Here is a 20430-nt window from a genome sequence, read left to right on the forward strand (position 1 = left end):
TTCCCAATGACTTTGATACAAAAGGCAAACACTGCTCTTCCATCCTAAAAGTAATGTTGAAGTTCATCTAAGAGACTGCCAGATAGTACTTTTGCATAGTTATTCAAGATACACTTTTCTATTTTTTTAAATTTTTTTATCTTTATTTATTTTTATTTTTTTTAAGGATACACTTTTTTAATGACCAAATTTGTCTTAGGTATTATGAAATAGCTTTTCCGTTGCATTAGCAACTTTCAAAACAATGTAGGTAACAAATTATTTTAGAGGCTATCTAGAAATTTCCTACTGTCCCAATAATGTAAAATATTTTAATACCAATTAAATTCAAATAAATCACATACTTAGACATTATATACTTACGAGCTACATAAATTCATATTATGAATTATGTGCATAAAAAATTTAAGGATACATTCTTAAATTAATCTTAAATACAAATGCGCAAGATGAATGTATTACTAACATTTCAGTGCTTCCCATCTTAAAATTTGTACAAGACTCCACTGGAAGCAGTAGCATGGTGGTACAATTCTTAAGTGAAGTTTGCTGAAACTTCTTGAGATAGTCATATCATTTTTAGACCCCCTGGTTTTGAGGTTAGACAAACTGAGTAAATCTGAAAGTCTGGATCAAGTTTCTCATGTCTAGCTTAAAGATTACTGATAAAGATTTATTGGAAAGCATTGTTTTGTTTTTTTTTTTAAGTAGGCTCCGCACCCATCGTGGGGCCCAACTCGGGGCTCAAACTCATGACCGGGCAATCAAGACCTGAGCCAAGATCAAGAATCAGATGCCCAAACAACTGAGCCACCCGGGCACCCTTGGATAGCATTGATTTTTAAAAATATAACCTCAATGTGAAATTTGGGGTAACTCTGTTCCCTGTAAATCTAAGGAACAGAGTTTTTCCTTCCAGAGGAAGATAAATTGTTCATTTTCTTAGAAACTTCACTCAATATATGTCTTAAAGAAGCCAGAAGTTTTGTAAATTTCCTATGTCTAGAAAATAGGGTCCTTCAGTCAATTGAATAGGCTCAAAACTAGAACACGTTAACTAAAAAGTGCTTAACTTCGAAATTACAAAAGTAGAAGATATCTGCAAAATACATTCCATACAGGAAACGCCAATCAGATACAATTATTTTTTTGATGGGCATAAAATGTACTTACGGAACCCAGTGTCAGTGTCACAATAGGTTATTATATAAAGTATTTCGAGGAAAAAAAATTCGGTTATTCAATCTTCTCCTCGATTGAGCTCTATGTAAATAGAAATTTACTCTAAGGACTACTTTTGGTATAAAAGTTAAACTGACCGAAAAGTGTTTGGGGGGGATAACCTGAGATTTTAGATGTGAAATGTAAATGATCAAAACAGGTTCTTTAAATCGACCGGCATTAAAATATCAGCATAGAAATCGGAATTACCGCAGAATGCCATGATGTCGCTGTTACCAGTATTAACCAAAGAATTAGAGGAGTAAAAATATTAGAGAAGTGAGACTTTCAGGCCAGAATGGGGAAAAAAAAGGTTTGGATAAAATTTGAAGTATTCCTGGATAATGAAACAACAGTCTATGCAAGAGTCATTCTCCAAAATGGAGCACATAACTGATAAATAGACTCTCTTATCGGCAGGCAATCCACTGCATTAAAAAAAGAAGAAGAAAGAAAGAAAGAAAAAGAAAATTGTCATTGTCGGGGCGCCTGGGTGGCTCAGTCGTTAAGCGTCTGCCTTCAGCTCAGGTCATGATCCCAGGGTCCTGGGATCGAGCCCCACGTCGGGCTCCGTGCTCCGCGGGAAGCCTGCTTTTCCCTCTCTCACTCCCATTGCTTGTGTTCCCTCTCTCACTGTGTCTGTCTCTGTCAAATAAATAAATAAAATCTAAAAAAAAAAAAAAAAAAAGAAAATTGTCATTGTCGGGGAGTCCTTGGCTTCTCATTTCTCAGGGGGCCTTTCAAGCACACTGGCCTCCTTTACGTGAAGGAAGGCGAAAGCCGACTGGAACGTGCCATCGCCACTCTGTTGTGAAAAGCAAAGGAAGGTGGCCCACAGAAAAGCACAGAGTCCAGTGTAAGCTGTCCTCCAGTGAACAGGAACCAGGCCGAAGTTGGTCAGCTGTAACAGAAAGAAAGAGTGCGCTAGGGTTCCCTGCCAACCACAGCCATCAATTAGTATTCTGAGTAGTTCTAGAAACTCACCTGCGCAAGAGGCCAGTACATCAGACCGCTCTGGAATACAGAAAAACTCGATGAGAATCCCTTTTATTTTATTTTTAAAGATTTTATTTATTTATTTGACAGAGAGAGACACAGCGAGAGAGGGAACGCAAGCAGGGGGAGTGGGAGAGGGAGAAGCAGGCTTCCCGCGGAGCAGGGAGCCCGACGCGGGGCTCCATCCCAGGACCCTGGGATCATAACCCGAGCCGAAGGCAGACACTTAATGACTGAGCCACCCAGGCGCCCCTCGAATGCCTTTTAATCACACACACAAAAACAATCCCAGAGATTAAGAAATACCAGGCAGATAGAATGCAGAGGCGGGATTGTATTTCAGACTAAGCCGATTAAATCAGACTCCTTAAAGCTCTCCAATAGAAGAGGGTGGGAGCAGTGCAACGAGCTTTGAGGTGAGAGGCAATTATAGTAGTCATCTTACAGGTCCAGAATGAAAAGGCTCCCAGAATCAGCACCGTTTCTGTTAAACAGCTGCTTTCAAAATAACAGCATCTATGTGTACACTGTGGTTTTCCTGTTAGCCCAAGCAAAAGCTACAGGAATATATTTATAAAAGGATCATCAGTAAAGTTTTAAATTTATCATTCTTCATGGAATGATTTGTTAATAATATGTTCTGCTGGGGGGTGTCCGGGTGGCTCATCAGTTAACTGCCTTTGGCTCGGGTCATGATCCCAGGGTTCTGGGATCACGCCCTGCATGGTTGTAGGGCCCCCTGCTCAGCAGGCAGTCTGCTTCTCCCTCTGCCTCTGCCCCTCCCCCCCCCGCTTGTTTCCCCCCCTCAAGTAAATAAATAAAATCTTTTTAAAATGTAATAATAATATCTTCTACTATTTCAAGCAATAAGAGCCAGAGGTGACTCTAATTTTATCTAAAATGTTTGATTTTTTTTATTAAAAAAAGATTTAAGGCAAATAATATATTCTACTATTTCTTGCTATAGAATAAGTTTAGCTGACATTCTTATGGATTACAAAATGCCCCCAAAAAAGGGAATGCTTTGTTGTTGTTGTTTGGGGGAGGGAGAACAGAACTGTATTCTTCAAAAATACTGGTGTTGAGGCGCCTGGGTGGCTCAGTTGGTTAAGCGACTGCCTTCGGCTCAGGTCATGATCCTGGAGTCCCAGGATCGAGTCCCACATTGGGCTCCCTGCTTAGCCGGGAGTCTGCTTCTCCCTCTGACCCTCACCGCTCTCATTCTCTCTCTGTCATTCTCTCTCTCTCAAAAATAAATAAAATTTAAAAATATATATTTAAATAAAAAAAATATTAGTGTTATAATAGGTAAAAGAAGGCTGAGGAAAAGTTCCCAATTAATGGAGACTAAAGAGACATGGCAACTAAATGCACTACCTGACCCTAGACTGGATCCTGTACTAAAAGAAACAGAAATGCTATAAAGACCATCAGAGAGTCGATTGACAAACATGGCAGAAGGATGGTGGATGAGCTGAAAGGCTCATTACCATTGTTAAATGTATTGAAGTTGCTAACTCTGCTGTAGTTACATAAAATAACTTATTTATTCTTAGAAAATAGAACTTAAGTATCTAAGGGTAAAGGGTAATTCTGTGTGCAACTTACTCTCCAATGCTTCAAAGAAACAGACAGAAAGATGGATGGATATAGACAGATCAAGCCAGGAAATAATAAAACAAATGGGCAAAATATTAACTATGGGTGACTATGGGTAAAGGGTATTCTTTGAACTATTCTTGTTACTTTTCCATCAGTTTGAAATTATTTCCAAATTAAAGTTTTCAAAAACTATAAAAGAGATGAATGTAATTATCAGATAAATTTCTAAGAGGTAACATACCTGAGCCCCCCTACCATAGCTGGTGGAAAGAGACCGAAATTGCATGCCTTCTGCACAAAAACAAACCAATCAAAAACTCAAATAGTACCTACATGTCAACAACAAATAAACTAGGCATGTCCTTTCTACCTTCATCCAAAGAAGTTGGATCGGGCAGGGGAACTGAAGGACCCCATTTTCTAGACATAGGAAATTTACAAAATTTCTGGCTTCTTAAAGACATATATTGAGTGAAGTTTCTAAGAAAAAAAAAAGCTATTCTACTCTTACAAATCCTTTGGGCTACAAGAAAGCCTTTTGTGACAGATTCTTTTTGGCTGCTTCTTGTTTTCGGACCCCTACAGTTTGTGCTCTTGGTTTCATTGATCAAGTTGACTCAAGAACCTGGTTTTAACCCAGTTTCTTCCATATCTAATATCCCTAGCTCTGGGCTCTCCTCTGTGCACTTGGAAATCTCCCTTTGGATCTTCTTTTTTTTTTTTTTTTTTAAGATTTTATATATTTATTTGAGAGAAAAAGAGAGTGAGAGAGAGCACAAGAAGTGGGGAGGGGCAGAGGGAGAGGGATAAGCAGACTCTCTGCTGAGCAGGTAGCCCAATGCCAGACTCAATCCCAGGACCCTGGGATCATGACCCAAGCCAAAGGTAGATGCTTAACCGACTGAGCCACCCAGGTGCCCCTCCCTTTGGATATTCTAAAGGTATCTAGAATTCAACATTTCTCAAACTGAACTCATTTTTTTTTTTCCAATCGGCTCGCTATGTCGTATCTCAAGTGACGGGCCACCACTCACGCAGTTACTCAAACCAGAAACCTGTGGGTCATCCTAGATGTGTCCTTGCCCATTACCCCAATCACCAATCATTCACCCAGAGCTACCAATTCTACCTCCTAAATAGCTCTCCAATCATTTCTATTCCCATTCCCTGTTTCTTATGTGAACTTGGTTACAATAACTCCCTAGCTGGTTTCTCCTGGCACCATTACTGACATTCAGGATCCTTGGCATGCGTTCAACACCCAACAAAGGTGGCCTGTGTGTCTTCATTAAGGGAGGAGAATCTGAAGCATCTGCAAGTCCCTGCTTAAAGCCCGTCTCTTCCCCAATTCTGCTCGCTTGCTCTTTTTTTTTTAACTTTTTTTAAAGATTTTTATTTATTTATTGAGAGAGAGAATGATAGAGAGAGAGCATGAGAGGGAGGAGGGTCAGAGGGAGAAGCAGACTCCCCGCTGAGCAGGGAGCCCGATGCGGGACTCGATCCCGGGACTCCAGGATCACGACCTGAGCCGAAGGCAGCCGCTTAACCAACTGAGCCACCCAGGCACCCCGCTTGCTCTTTTTTTAATGTTAAATGTCTACACCTCCACAGGATCCATGACATAATGGGAAAACTTATTCCTTTTTCCAAACTAAAGTAGAAGAAAATTACATTTGGATGTCGCAACGGGCTCACAATTTCTGCCCCAAGAGAAGTAACAAGTTCCGAATACTCTTTCCCCTTAAAAGGAAGAAGGACTGTCCCTGAGCATGTGGCTTCCACACTCCCTATCATCTGCCTCCAGCCATCAAGTGGGCAATGCTGATTCTGGGGCTCAGTGTCACTCAATAGAAAATGCCAAAAACAGTACGGGCAATAGCTGGCGTGGCTTGGGAATTAAGTACATGTGAAGCCCGAGGCCAGTCTGTGTATATTGGGCAATCCTGAAAAGTCACTTCACTGGGATTAGTAAAATCAAGCATCCTCTAGGCCAGAAATGGAAAGCACCCCTGATTTTGCCAGGCTTTACGGATACTGCTCAATAAATCTTTATTGAATAAGCTAATAAATATTTGTTGGACAGGGGTGTGTATATTTGCATTGAGCAAACAGTACAACAGGTGACTTACTCTAAGCCTGGACATAATCTTGGGAAACATTATCCTTCACAAGCACTCAGCAGAATGTACACCTGGGAACATTGGCTCCAGAGTGATTCCATTCATCACTCAACGTTCTACTTTTCCTATTCTGCAATAACCTCTTTGGCTCCAAAATTCACTAAATAAACTGTAATCACTAATAAGAGTAAATTTAAAAAACAGGAATCATTGCGAACATTGACTAAAACTCAGACACTCGTGTATAGACGCTCCTAACGTATAAACACTCTTAAAGCTGCTTCTCATTTCTCTTTCGAAACAAATTTAAGATCTTGCAGTCAAAATACTATAGCCTTGGGGCGCCTGGGTGGCTCAGTCGCTAAGCGGCTACCTTCAGCTCAGGTCATGGTCACAGGGTCCTGGGATCAAGCCCCGCATCAGGCTCCCTGCTCCGCGGGAAGCCTGCTTCTCCCTCTCCCCTGCTTGTGTTCCCTCTCTCGCTGTGTCTCTCTCTGTCAAATAAGTAAATAAAATCTTAAAAAAAAAAATACTATACTCTTGTGCCAACCAACTGGAGCCCTAACTTAAGAATAGTTTTCTTAAAATGTATTTAATGTTACAAATATACTAAAAGATCTTGGTTACCTTTTCAAAAGTCTGTCTTACCTTGTATGTATTCCAAAATTTCTGTTTCAGGTCCAAAAATATGTCATCCTTTTCCTGGAGAATACTCATACCTATTTGTAAAAACACACACCACAGGAATTTTGCAAGATTCAGTAGGAAGAAAACTGTATAACCACCGTTCAAGTTTTCTCTTCTAATATGCAGAGTACCCAGCAGTATCTCTCATTCATTATGTCCCTTCTAACCTAACAGTGAAAACATGACTTCCATTCTAAAACTAGATAAATCTTTTTTAAAAATAAATAGAATTAAAAAAACTAGATAAATCTTAAAGGAATGATAAATATGAAGTGAAAATAGCAGTATAAAAGTGATAGCAGAAAGATATATATATATATATAAATTGTATTATATATATATATATATATAAATTGTAAGAGAATTCACAGCATTCAGATAGCAGGACGATCAGTGACTTTTCTTCTCTGCCTTCCAAACTTTTTGTAAAATGTTTAAAAATCTAAACAATTTAGGGGTGCCTGTATGGCTCAGTTGGTTAAGCATCTGCCTTCGGCTCAGGTCATGATCCAGGGTCCTGGGCTCGAGTCCCACATCTGGGCTCCCTGCTCAGTGGGGAGTCTGCTTCTCCCACTCCCTCTGCCCCTCCCCCTGGCCTGTACTCTAGCTCGAACTCGCTCTCTCTCTCTCAAATGAATAAATAAAATCTTTAAATAAATAAATAAATAAAATTTTTAAAAATGTACTTTCCTTCTTTTTAAAAAGAAAAAGGCTGATGGACCCTGGGTATTCTGGCAACAACAAGTTCCCATCAGCATTCTAATCAGAATTATTCCAGTCAGAATTTGAAAGCAGAACACCAATTCAGGCTTTCTAAAAACACTCTGAAAACTTTGTATGTTCAACAACCCTGAAAGGAAATTCAGGGAGCAAAGACAAAAATCCTATTTTAGGAAGGAGTAAAAATAAAAGGGCTTTAAAAAGTCTCCTTCAAATCCGATTAGGACGAAGGGGGAATAAGAGGGTTTTTTAGTCAATTGCAAGGGATTCTTAGAACAGGATATACAAGAATACCCAGGCGCGTATTGGTAATATCAGGTGCCACTTACCAAGCACTAATTAAGCGCTAAGCACTTTATGTGCCTTATTTCATTGGACACCCGTGTCCCCCGCCCCCCGAAACCCAAACAATCCGCTGAGGTTGGGAGTTACAGAGGCGGAAACGAAGCTTGGGGAGGTTAATATCGGACCAAGTCCAACCCAGGTGTGGATTCCGAGCCAGACCTCCCCATCACAATCTGAGCTCCCCAAGGTGGCCCCAGCACAAAGGATCATATGATATACGCAATTTCCAAGTTGGAAATGCCTTGAACAAACATCCAACCCAACCCACCCCCCTTCATTTTCACACGAGGAGAGGGAAATTGGGCCAGAAATCTAAAAAGCAAAACAAAGCAGCCATCTGGGTCGGAATCCGTGTCAGGAGCCTCAGGCTTAAATCATAGGCCCCCTGGGGCCCCGTTTCTGCAGCAGCCCCTTTCTGGCTTCAGACAAAAGGACAACACTCAAGATTAAGAACCTGGCATGGGTTATGTTGTCTTCAGGCGAGTCACTTAACCTCCTTTGAGACTCAGTTTTGTTATCTGTAACACGGGAATAACAAAGAGGATCTGCCTCACTGGGTTGTTTGAGGAGTAAATGGAAACACGGTTCCCAAAAGCCCAGCCCCTAGGTCCCAACCCCTTCACCCGGGCTCAAGGCAATTGCCTTAATGGACCCGAGGAGCCCCTTTGCAGATGTAGCCTGGAAGTCACACCTTGGGACCAGGCACCCGGCAGCCCGCCCCCCAGGTCCTTTATTTCCCTGATCCCACTGGCCCTGCAGTTAGCTGAGACTACAACAGGCAAGCAGGGCCTTCATGCCTCCTGTGGACTTTGTGAGGAAAGGAACCGGATCTGGCTCCCCAAAATAAGATCCAGAGCGCAGTGTAGGTTTCTTCAAGGCGCTGACGTGACCTCCCTGACCTGGTTTAGAAGGCACCAGCAGCCACCGAAAAAAAGACCTTCTTGGGTCTTCTCTAGACCTTCTAAATCCCTAAATGCCAGGCCCAGGACCCCTGGATTTTCTTGGGGAATTGGTGACGGTCCCCGACCCTTTCTCCCTCGCAGGCTATGGAAACTGCCAGGAGGATGGAGGCTACAGAGCCCCTCCCATTGTTTTTGGTATTTAAGGCCCTAAGGAAGATTCCTGAAGTCCCGCCTTTGGCCTCAGGGCGATTTTCTGAGGAGGGACCTCCCACGACTTTCACACGCAGAGTTCTCCAAGGCGGGGTCCAAGGTCCACTCACATTTTCTTGGCTTTTCACAGAGGAACGGGAACCCCAAAGGAAAATCTTGTTACCGAAGCAGGACTAAGGCCTTGAGCACGAAGTTTCTGGGGGAATCTGTTCCTACCTCAGGTTCCAGCGGGTCTGCTCCCATGGCCCCGCGGCCCCTCGCATTTAGCTGGTGTGTTGGAAAGGAGTGTCTGCCAGTGGTCCGGAGGCCCATAGCTCCAGGCGGGGATTTTCCCGGGAGCAGGACAGCCCGGTCCCACAACTGCGTTATAGGGGTGGCAGCCGCCACGCCCACAGGCTGTGATCGCCTCGACACTCAAGCGGACCTTTTCCATGGGGGAAATGGACCCCCAGTCCTGCCTCCCTCCAGTTCCAGCCGACGCCCCAGGCCCCCCCCGAAACCTCCAGCCACTGGCTGTACTCAACCCGGGCGTCCCAACTGCGATCCAGGCCCCTGCCCCCTTCACATCCCCCGCCTTTCCAGCTTCTCCCACTTAATCTTCGGTTCCCAGACTTCTCAGCTCTGGCACCTCGACCCTGGCCCTCTCAGGAGACCCCCTGAAATCCTGCCCCCACCCCCACCCCATGGCTTCCAGCCCTGGTTGGGGTCCCGCTCCATCCCTGCCTCCTGCAGCCCCCAGCCCCGGGAGCCGTCAGCCCCTGCCTCCAGTGCCACCCCGCCCCCACCTTGGATCCTTTGGCCCCCTCAGCGGATCTCGCCCTGGCCCCTGCTCCCCGCCCCGGCCCCTCACCGGCATAGAAGGCCGAGACGGCCACGGGCCCGCCGATCGCCTGGTCGCACAGCACCTTGGCCAGCACGGTGCGCGGCGCACGGCCGGGCAGCGCGCGCTCCAGCAGACGCAGCCACACGTAGTTGAAGTTGGCGTGGAAGGTCACGGCCACGGTGGCCACGCGCCGCGTCTGCTGCCAGTCGGCCGGACCGCCCCGCAGCCGCTGCTGCAGCGCGTCGCCGGCGGAGAAGAGCGCCGCGTAGAGCAGCACGTTCGTGGGCCACGGGTAGCGCCGGGCCGCGCGCAGAAGCGCCGGCCACCAGCCCGCCATGCCCGCGCGGGGGGCGCCCGCCAGCGACCGCGGCGCCCGCTCCCCGGGCCACGCCCGCCCGCCGGCCCTGCCCTCCGCGCCGCCTCCGCCACCTGCACCTGTCTTCCCAGATGCTCGGGAGCCATTGGGCGCCCCGCGCACACCCAGTCCGCGCCGTCCAATCCCCTGGCCACTAGCCATTGTGGGGCTGAGCCTTTGAAATGTGGCCGGTCCACGGAATGCATGATCCATTTCCATGAAAAGTCCAGAATAGGCTAATGCATAGCGACAGAAAGTAGACTGGTGGTTGTCAGAGACTGGGCGTTGGGCGGTGGGGGGAAGGGATGCGAAGTGACTGGGCGTGCGGTTCTTTGGGGGGTGAATTCTATGGTATGTGAATTATATCTCAAAAAGAAAAAAAAATAGACTGGTAGAGATGGGAAGAAAAGGAAAGGGGAAAGAAGGGATACCAAATTCCAGTTACCGAGAGGGTGGTGTATGTTAAATATTTATATGCAAGGAATTCACCCTTCCAACGCACACAATAGGCTGTCATGTCACTTAGGAGACAAATCCAGAAGTTGAAATGTGAAGCCTTTCGTGAATGAGAAGTGAGGCTGGAGGGACCTCACTGAATATTGCCCTGCAAAACATCCTGAGCTCCCAAGCAGTGTCCCAGAAGCAGGGGGTCACTGGGGACCTCAGCCACAGGTACCATCTCTGACCCCAAGGAACTCAGCCCTCCTTGCTTCTTTTCCTCCTTCTCTGACACATCCAAACCTATTCTCATTCTCTCCCTCTTCTATTTATTTACCCTATTTTATTTCCTTTTAATTTTTTTAAAGATTTATTTTGTTTGAGAGAGAGTGCGCGCACACGTGCGAACGGGGGGGGGGTGGTGCAGAGGGAGAGGGAAAGGATGAGGCACCCCTCATTTTAATTTGTTTTGATTTTAAATTTTCATTTCCAAATGATTCCAGACTTAGAAAAAAGTTACAAAAATAGTACAGAGTTCCCATATAGGCATCACCCAAGCTTCCCCAAATACTGACATCTTGTATAACCGTAGTACCATGATCAAAACCAGAAAATTATCACTCATGTAATACTATTACCTAATCTACAGACCTTATTCAAATTATTGCCAGTTGTCCCACTGAAGTCCTTTTTTAGGTCTGGTGTCCAACCCCAGATTACTTTGCATTGCACTGAATTGTTACGTATCTATCACCTTAGTCTCCACTCTGGGGGACTGACCAGTTATTTTGCACACTTCCTCCATTTGTCCACCTTATTGTTATGGGCTGATTGGGTCCCTCCCAAAATTCGTATGTGGGAGCCCTAACCCCCAGTATCTCAGAATGTGATTGTTTTGGAGATAGAGCCTTTAAAAGAGGTAATTGAGGGGCGCCTGGGTGGCTCAGTCGTTAAGCGTCTGCCTTCGGCTCAGGTCATGATCCCAGGGTCCTGGGATCGAGCCCCGCATCGGGCTCCCTGCTCCATGGGAAGCCTGCTTCTCCCTCTCCCACTCCCCCTGCTTGTGTTCCCTCTCTGGCTGTCTTTCTCTCTGTCAAATAAATAAAATCTTAAAAAGAAAAGAAAAGAAAAGAAAAAGAGGTAATTGAGTGAAAAATGAGGCCCTCAGGATGGGACCCCAGTCCAATCTGACTGGTGTCCTGATAAGAAGAGGAAATGTGGACACAAAGAGGCCCCAGGGCAGTGCATGCACAGAAGAAAGATGGTGTGGGGACCCAGTGAGAGAAGAAAGCCACCTGCAAGCCAAGGAGAGAGGCCTCTGGAGAAACCAGCCCGGCTGACACCTTGACCTTGGACTTCTAGCCTCCTGAACTGTGAGAAAAATAAACTTATTTTTTAACCCACCTAGTCTGTGGTATTTTGTTCTGGCAGCCCTAGCTGACTAATACACCCATTCTCTTCAATTCTTGGGAATCTGCCAATTTCTGTGTTCTTTGACCCAAAGTCAGCAGCCAGGCATCCCCCACCCCTTCTGTTGTCGCACAATCATTTCCGACTCTCACCTGCCTGTCTCGCTCTTAGAAGGACCCTTGTGATTACATTCAGCCCATCTGGATAATCCAGGATAATCTCCATATCTCAAGATCCTTACCTCAAGGGTCATCTACAAACTCCTTTTTGCCATATAAGATAATGTATTCTCAGGTTCTGGGGATTCAGGCGTGGACATCTTTGGAGGGCCATAATTCAGCCTACTGCACCCCGCTTTATCATATCTACCTTCTCTGTAACCCTTCTGATCTCATTGATCGTGTTAGCTGAAATGAAACTGCCCATTTCTCAATGTGTATAGATTAGGACTATCTGTTGGTCCAGTACTTTTTCATTCATTCACTCAATAGATCAATATTCTTGAGCACTATGATATGCCAAGCACTAACCTATATGCTTGTGGCAAGAATTTGTATTCACAATGCCTTTTTAAAAAATCTCATTGCCGCCTAGAGGAAATTGTGGCCTTCATTATGAAAAAAAGAAAAATTCCCAGATGATTCCTACACCATCCCCTTGACCAAATTTGTTAGAATAATAGAGCAAAATTGGAGACCAGAAGCAGGAAAGTGGGGGTGGGGAGGGATTAGGGTGGTGTCCAGGTGAAATAAGGGATGTCCAGTTAACTTTGAAATTTCAGATGACAATGCATAACTTTTTTAGTTTAAGTATGTCCCATGCAATATTTGGGACAGACTTATACTAAAAAACTTTCACTGCTTATCTGAAATTCAAAGTTGACGAAGCACTATTTTTTTTTAATTTATTTTGCTAAATCTGGCACCCCTGAAGGTTGGTGCTGACAATCACTGAGAGCCCACTACGTGTGTCTTTTACCTACGAGGCACCCAACACATTAACTCATTTACTCCTAGAAACCCAGCGAGGGAGGAAATTGCCAACAATCTGCAGGGACATATATCCTCCAAAATCTATGGTGATCTTTATCAAGCAGCTCAACATATTTGCTTAATGGGCGTTGAAAGAAAGATAAATAAATACTAAGAAGGCTGAGATGGTTTTACACGGGTTGCTATATACTTGTCTCTTCTTAAAAACAATAAAAAAATCCGGTTATTAAGGACAACCTATTACTCAAGTAAATGCTGAAGGACCTGCATAGCCTTCAAACAAGAGGAGATGCTCTAAGATAAATTAATTCATTACATCGATGCTTCATCATCTGTGCAAGCTGTGATTCGGAGCCCTCCGGCAATAATGAGGCGACACATTCCATGTGACCTTAATATCCCTGAACAGTGGGGGATAGCTGGAGAATACAGCGCCGTGTTCAAATGTAAAAGAGGCATTTCGTGAGGAAGGCTTTCAGCAGGGAATAAACACTACTGTGGGAACTGAGTTTCAATGTACAACTAAGGATCACATTAAAAATACATTAGGATGATTACAATGAAGCTTATTGTAACAGTGATTATTTCATTTTATTTAAATGAACCGGGACTTCATAAGAACCACCCTGTGGGCCACAGTGTCTAAAATCTTCTATCTCCTCTTGAAGATTTCTCTGAAATTTCTACTGACAAATGGAAGGCTTCTATGCTTAAAAGGCTGCAAGACAGAGGAAGCAATCAGTTAAGGCTACCCCTAAAAAGTAAAAAAAAAAAAAAAAAGGAGGGGTGCCTGGCTGGCTCAGTCGGTTAAGCATCTACCTTCAGCTCAGGTCGTGATCCTGGGGCCCTGAGATGGAGCCCCTTGTCGGGCTCCCTGCTCTACAGGGAGTCTGCTTCTCCCTCTCCCTCTGCTCTGCCCCCTGCTCATACTCTCTCTTTCTCTCAAATAAATAAACAAAATTTATTTAAAAAAAAAAAAGGTCGTTGAAGCTCCTCAAGCCCTATCAAGATCACCTCTAAGACATTACTAGTTCCTGGGTATGGGCACAGAGCAGGAAACCGTCTTGAGGCTCACGGGAGGCTGACAAGGAAACTGTGGAAACCTCCCTCTTCCCTTCGGCCCACCCATTCCTTCATTCCAGAACCTTTTCTCTGGAATTTCTCCAGCAGGGATCCAAATGGAAGAGGGTGTGTTGGCTTGAAGCTGGGTGTGCCCAGGAGGCACCTGGTCTTTGCTTAGTGTAGCTACAGATGAATTAAAAGAGCTATGCTTTATGCAAATTATACTACACTAATTACTACTACTCTCACCCCACCCCTTATTTGCACTTCCAGGGACCAGAGGTCACCAACCACAGTCAAGCAGCAGATGATCCCCCTTGTGACGAATCATCAGAGGGTCAATAGTAGCCTAACCTTACGTCAGAGTGCCTACGTCATTTACCTCACTTCATCTCATTTTGCAGGCATTTTATCACCTCATGTCCTCACCAGAAGGGTGAGTACCAGACAGTAAGGTATTTTGAGAGACCACATTCATGTAACATTTATTACAGATTATATTTATAATTGTTCTATTTTATCATTAGTTATTGTTGTGAATCTCTTACTGTGCCTGATTTATAAACTAAGCTTTATCATAGGTATGTATGTATAGGAAAAAACATAGCATATATGTTTTCAGTACTGTCCGAGGGTTCCGGCATCCACTGGAGGGTCTTGGGATGCATTCCCCTGGGGATAATAGGTGGGAGGGACTGCTGTATGACTTTCTTTTTAAAAGTTATTTTTGGGGTGCCTGGGTGGCTCAGTGGGTTAAGCGTCTGCCTTCGGCTCAGGTCATGATCCTGGGGTCCTGGGATCGAGCCCCAAGTCCAGCTCCCTGCTCAGCGGGGAGTCTGCTTCTCCTTCTACCCTTCCCCCTGCTTGTGCTCTCTCTCTCTCTCTCAAATAAATACATAAAATCTTTTTTTAAAAGTTATTTTTATTTGGATGGGTGAATTAAAAAGTTATTTTTATTTAGATGGGAATGAAATTGTGGAGGTAAGAGTAAGAACTACCACCACTGCCTGTTCCCTGTCTGAACATGCACTGAGAGATAAAGGATAGGTGCTCTAGCTGGAAAAAGTCAGAAGGGAGATTAGAGGGAAGAAGCTATAAGCCTGCTTCCCACCAGAACCTCAGTTTCTCCTGTTAGCAGAAACAATATTAAGCAATTCTGTCATGAAATCATTACCTCTCAGCTCTAACGTGGAAAAACGATGCCTAAAAACTCTGTCTCTATGACCTAGGCAACTCTCACACACTTGACATTGACACAAATAATGTGAAAGTTGCTTGGATCAATACCATGGGTTTTAGAACATTTTGATGTTGACCAGAGCTGAAACAAAACACTGAGGCCAAACTGTATCTGTGCTTTGCTCTTGTTTAGAAGTTTGGAACACTTCCTTGTCCTTCTATCCCGCCACCAGTAGAATACTAAAAACATGGCATGGATTTCTCCACAGAGGTGGTGGACTCTAGAGTCCAACCTGCAACTTGGTATTTTGAAATGGTGCCATTTGGAAGAACTATTTGAAGTAGAGGTTTCTCTGGCTCAGGAACTCTGTTTTCACCAGCTTTATTTTAAGTAACTATTCTGCCTACAGTTAGTGTGGGATAATAGAGCAATTAAATTTATTTCATTAATTTTCCATTGTTAAGTTTTGGGAAAAAAAGAAATAGCTTTGCAAGTAAGTCTTCCTAAAATGCATTAAAAAGAGAGGAAATTTAAAAATCTGAAATCATGGAAAACCCAACATTAGAGGTAGCTTTAAAGATATTGCATATCCAAAATGCAAATGAGTTAAGAATTTCCACATAAAAGGTGAATTAATTATGGAGGCTTTTCTTCTCCAATTATGCTTTTTTTGCACCTCTGAAACTCCAGTTACTATCGGAAATGTATGACTCCACTAATATGTGGAAGAAATAGCTAATTAGTAGAATACCGATCTAGGGAGGAGTTTAGTACTCTGATCTGATCAGAGAAAGAAGTCACATCATAATTAGAATGGGGAAAGCAGGGGCACCTGGGTGGCTCAGTTGATTAAGTGTCTGCCTTTGGCTCAGGTCATGATCTTGGGGTCCCGAGATGGAGCCCCAAGTCAGGCTCCTTGCTCATCGGGGCGTCTGCTTCTCCCTCTCCCTCTGCTGATGTCCCTCCTTGTGCTCTCTCATGCTCTCTCTCTGGCAAATAAATAAATAAAATCTATTAAAAATTTTTTTTAAATAAATAAAATCTTTAAAAAATGGGGAAAGTGTAATACAGTCGATTCTTATTTTTCAAAGTAGTTATATTCTATAAAGTTGCTATGAACACTTAAATTAGCAAATGTTGAACCATGACTTTTCCAGGGTTAGGGTCCCTTGGAGGCTGTGGTCACAGCATTTTCATCAATTTGGACCCATAACCTTGCTTTGCGTTTCTGTTGAAGGACATCTCATTTAATATAGTGTTGATTCATTCACACTGAACTCTCAGCCTACGACATTATAACTCATGTCTGAACAAAGCTTATCTACAGGTGTTTTCTAATGAAGACGTATGACAGACAGCCTTCCTGCCCTCAGGAATGCTAGACAGCAACTTAGCGCTATGCTTAAGGGTCATTTTAATTTTTTTTTTTTTTTAAGATTTTATTTATTTGCGAGAGAGAGAATGAGAGACAGAGAGCATGAGAGGGGGGAGGGTCAGAGGGAGAAGCAGACTCCCTGCTGAGCAGGGAGCCTGATGTGGGACTTGATCCCGGGACTCCAGGATCATGACCCTAGCCGAAGGCAGTCGCTTAACCAACTGAGCCACCCAGGCGCCCTTAAGGGTCATTTTAAACAGCCAATGCACTAACAGCACAAAAATGTGGGAAACGGGGCACTACATAGACTGTGAAAGGGACACTTGTTTACGGTCTGAGAGCAGCAACATTAAGGCACAGTGTCACCTGGATCCCGGATCCACTGCAGCTGGGAATATGCAAGCCGGTTGACTTAACGGTGTTGCTGCCGCGCGCATGCGCATGCCTTCAACTAACAGCGAAAGTGTCAGTATAGATTTGGGGGTTCCAAATAAACTTTTTTTTAAAAAGATTTTATTTATTTATTTGACAGAGAGAGACACAGAGAAAGAGGGAACACAAGCAGAGGGAGTGGGAAAGGGAGAAGCAGGCTTCCCGCGGAGCAGGGAGCCCGATGTGGGGCTCGATCCCAGGACTCTGGGATCATAACCTGAGCCAAAGGCAGATGCTTAACGACTGAGCCACCCAGGTGCCCCCCAAATAAATTTTGCAAGTAGTTGAGTTTGCAAATATGGAATCCACAGATAATGAGGATTGACTCTATGCAGAATTGTTGATGGGGGACTGGCGTAATGAGGGTTTGGGTAATAAGAGAAGCCTAAGGGGTCTAGAAAGAGGAGGTATACGGGTCAGCCCTACTGCCAGGACTGAGATAAAATACACAAGGAAGACCTTCCCCCCTCCCAGGGCTGAGATCCTGACCTTGTTGGGAGGGCGCAGCCCCGGCTCACTGAATGGCAAAGTCGGTGGTTATCATGCCCTGCTGGCTGGTGGCGTTTGCTGGAAGTCTGCCCTCTAGGGTAAGCCGTTACAGGGCAGGGTCTCATTGGAGGTACTCTGCTACAAAACCATTAGGGGGAGGTGCCAACATGGGATATTGTGATTTATAATGGGAAATGTATATTTGATCCTCATTCCGTCTCTGGCTGAGAGCTCCTAAAACCTTTGGAATTTCCTAAGCAATAAGAGAGCATTTTTTTGTTATAGTATTTGGTCTTTTGTACTCAGTTCCGGAAATAGCTCCAGAGACTTAAAGCTGAATGAAGTGACTTTTGGAAAGCCGGGGCGGGGGGGAGGAGGGGGGTTGGATGCCAAGGGAACCGACCACGGACCGACCAAGGGATTAGAGGGTGGGACCTTTCAGCCCCACCCCCAGCCCCCTACCTCCAGGGAAGGGAGAGCGGCTGGAGCCTGAGTTCAATTGCCGATGACCAATGATTTAATCAACCATATCAACCATGCCTGTGTAATGAAGCCTTCTCCATAAAAAGCCAAAATGAATGGGTTCAGAGAGCTTCTGGGGTGTGAACATGTGGAGATTTGGAGAGAATGGAGCACTCAGCATGGAAGCTCCACATCCTTTCTTCATACCTTGCCCTATGCATCTCTTCCATCTTGCCTACATCCTTTTCTAACAAGCTCGTTATCTAGTAAGTAAGCTGTTTTCCTGAGTTCTGTGAGCCCCTCTAGCAAATTAATTGAACGCTGGGGTAGGGGGTGGGGGGGGTCTTCGAATCGCCGATTTATAGCCAAAGGGGTAGAATCACAGGTGACAACCTAGATTTGCAATGGGCATCTGAAGGGGGAGGACAGACTGTGGGACTGAACCCTTGTGGCATCTGACATGATCTCTGGGTAGACAGCATCAGAATTGAGTTAAATTGTAGGACACCCAGAAAACAGCTTGGTGAGTGGAAAACCCACACATCTGGCGTCAGAAATGAAGAATTGAGAGTAGAGGAGACACACAGTAGTTTTCTTTACTTTCAAGACCAGCTGCAGGAGCTGGGCACTGGAGACATCACCAGGAAGAACCTGGAAACAAAACCCTTTCTTCCTGCAGTGTCTCCCCAGCGCCCTCTACTGAAAAAACTTAACATCGCACCAGCTGGTGAGGGGCAAATATTTGCAAGGCCCAGACCCATTGTTACAGAGCAGGCAAAAATAGTGGATTTGGAGCCAGAAGATGACAAATTGCCAAATTGATTCTGTTCAGTATCATTGAAGCCTATAAAAGGTTTAATAACAATTTGAAATTCTATCAGTAATGAATAAGAGTATTTTCTTCCTTAACAGTTGATATTATTTTTTTTAAGATTTTATTTATTTACTTGAGAGAGAGCGAGAGAGAGAGAGAAAGAGAGAGAGAGAGAGCACAATTGGGGGGAGCGGGCAGAGGGAGAAGCAGACTCCTCGCTCAGCAGGGAGCCCGACATGGGGCTCGATGGTAGGACCCTGAGATCCTGACCTGAGCCGAAGGCAGACGCTTCACTGATTGAACCACCCAGGTGCCCCTAACAGTAGATATTATTAAAAACAAAAAAAAACTTTGTTACTTTGATAAGCAGAAATGCTATCTCACTTGATTTTTGCATTTTTGATCAGTAGTAATGTTGATTTTCAGTGTGTTTATTGACCATTTGCACATTTTTTCCTTTTTAATTACTGTATGTTAATGTTTTGTTTATTATCCTTTGGGACACACAGTTTCAGAGAAGGCTGAATTATTTCATAAAACATAAATCTGAAACAAGTGAAAGGTAGAATTTACCTTTTTACACTATTTTACCTCTTTACCATGTCAACTAAAATACTCAGTATCATTCAAGTTTTACTTTAGGGAAGAAAGAGTCTTAAACATAAGTTGAAATGTAGCTTAAAATGTCAGTTAAAAAAATTTTTTTTCATATGGCTGCATCAATCTTTTTTTTTTTTTTTTAAAGATTTTTTATTTATTTATTTGAGAGAGAGAGAATGAGAGAGAGCAAGCACATGAGAGGGGGGAGGGTCAGAGGGAGAAGCAGACTCCCTGCCGAGCAGGGAGCCCGATGCGGGACTCGATCCAGGGACTCCAGGATCTTGACCTGAGCCGAAGGCAGTTGCTTAACCAACTGAGCCACCCAGGCGCCCTGGCTGCATCAATCTTAACACACCTGCTTCAGATTTTCCAAGACCTCATGCCCAACCCTGCTCCCATGATATTTGGATAATGATAAGTCTGTGAATGGCGAGAACTGCTCAAACATCAAAGAAAGGTCCTTTGAATAATAGAAAAATCAATGGGAATGCCTTCATCAAGGTCTTGAAAATTAATAATAAATTGTCCATTGTAGTGGTTGGTTTGGTTAATATTCTTTTATTTCCAGCTAATTATCAGTGAACAAATATTCTCCATGTTTTGGAACAGAGATTTCAAATTTGCAGCCCGAGGGATGGGTTCATTCATAATTTACTCTCTATTCTCTTATCCTGCTCTATTTTCCTGATGGCACGTACAACTACTTAGTATTATAGAGCTATTTGTTATCTCTCCATTCCAATGGAATGTAAGATCCACAAATGCAGAGACTCTCAATCATCATGTCCCTGATTTGTAGAACACTGCCTGGCATATAGCGGACTCTCAGAAAGTATTTGTTGAATTAAGCATTCAATTTATTTATTTATTTAATAAATAAATTAACTAATTAATGCATTCACTGAATTCTCACTACATCCCAGACACTAGGCTATGGAGACTTGGGATGTAAAATTGCTTGCTTGGCCCGTGGAATGTCTTTAACATGTAATATTCATTAAAACCAGACTGGAAGCACTGGAAATGTCTGGAAATAAAATCTTCACATTGTGCCAGTGTGTAGATTCATTATTCATCCATCCGTTCATTCTACAACCATTTTTAGAGTCTACCTGCTAGTTACTGGGGACAAAATAATATTACGGACAGACTGTATTTGCAGAAATAGCATTTATCGTCTATCATGGGAGACAGA

At 43.9% G+C, this 20430-nt stretch overlaps 1 protein-coding gene across 4 annotated transcripts; it reads right to left on the reverse strand.

Moving 5' to 3' along the window:
- Window positions 1-686: 686 nt before the first annotated feature.
- On the reverse strand, window positions 687-10246 carry MPV17L (MPV17 mitochondrial inner membrane protein like). Of its 4 annotated transcripts, XM_078074776.1 has the most exons (5): window positions 9654-10220; window positions 6588-6658; window positions 2206-2235; window positions 1905-2122; window positions 687-1682 (listed from the first exon to the last, which is right to left on the reverse strand). In XM_078074776.1, exons 1-4 carry the CDS (start codon window positions 10198-10200, stop codon window positions 1943-1945), a joined length of 828 nt encoding a protein of 275 aa, XP_077930902.1. In that variant the 5' UTR covers window positions 10201-10220; the 3' UTR covers window positions 687-1682; window positions 1905-1942. The 4 variants fall into 4 exon arrangements, with proteins under 4 accessions (XP_077930902.1, XP_077930901.1, XP_077930904.1 ...); XM_078074775.1 differs by having other exon boundaries at window positions 687-2122; window positions 9654-10219; XM_078074778.1 differs by lacking the exon at window positions 6588-6658 and having other exon boundaries at window positions 687-2122; window positions 9654-10246.
- Window positions 10247-20430: the final 10184 nt, after the last annotated feature.

The sequence above is a fragment of the Halichoerus grypus genome, chromosome 6 (assembly GCF_964656455.1).
Source record: "Halichoerus grypus chromosome 6, mHalGry1.hap1.1, whole genome shotgun sequence".
Classification (NCBI taxonomy): Eukaryota; Metazoa; Chordata; class Mammalia; order Carnivora; family Phocidae; genus Halichoerus; species Halichoerus grypus.

What these genes read in the sequence shown, in the direction of transcription:
- MPV17L (XM_078074776.1), bottom strand. Translation starts at nt 10,200, where the DNA reads ATGGAAATGGATCATGCATTCCGTGGACCGGCCACATTTCAAAGGCTC. An exon ending in CGTCTCGGCCTTCTATGCCG is followed by an intron (nt 6,659 to 9,653) that starts GTGAGGGGCCGG and finishes TTTTACAAATAG; the next exon opens with GTATGAGTATTCTCCAGGAA. An exon ending in TGTACTGGCCTCTTGCGCAG is followed by an intron (nt 2,123 to 2,205) that starts GTGAGTTTCTAG and finishes TTTCTGTTACAG; the next exon opens with CTGACCAACTTCGGCCTGGT.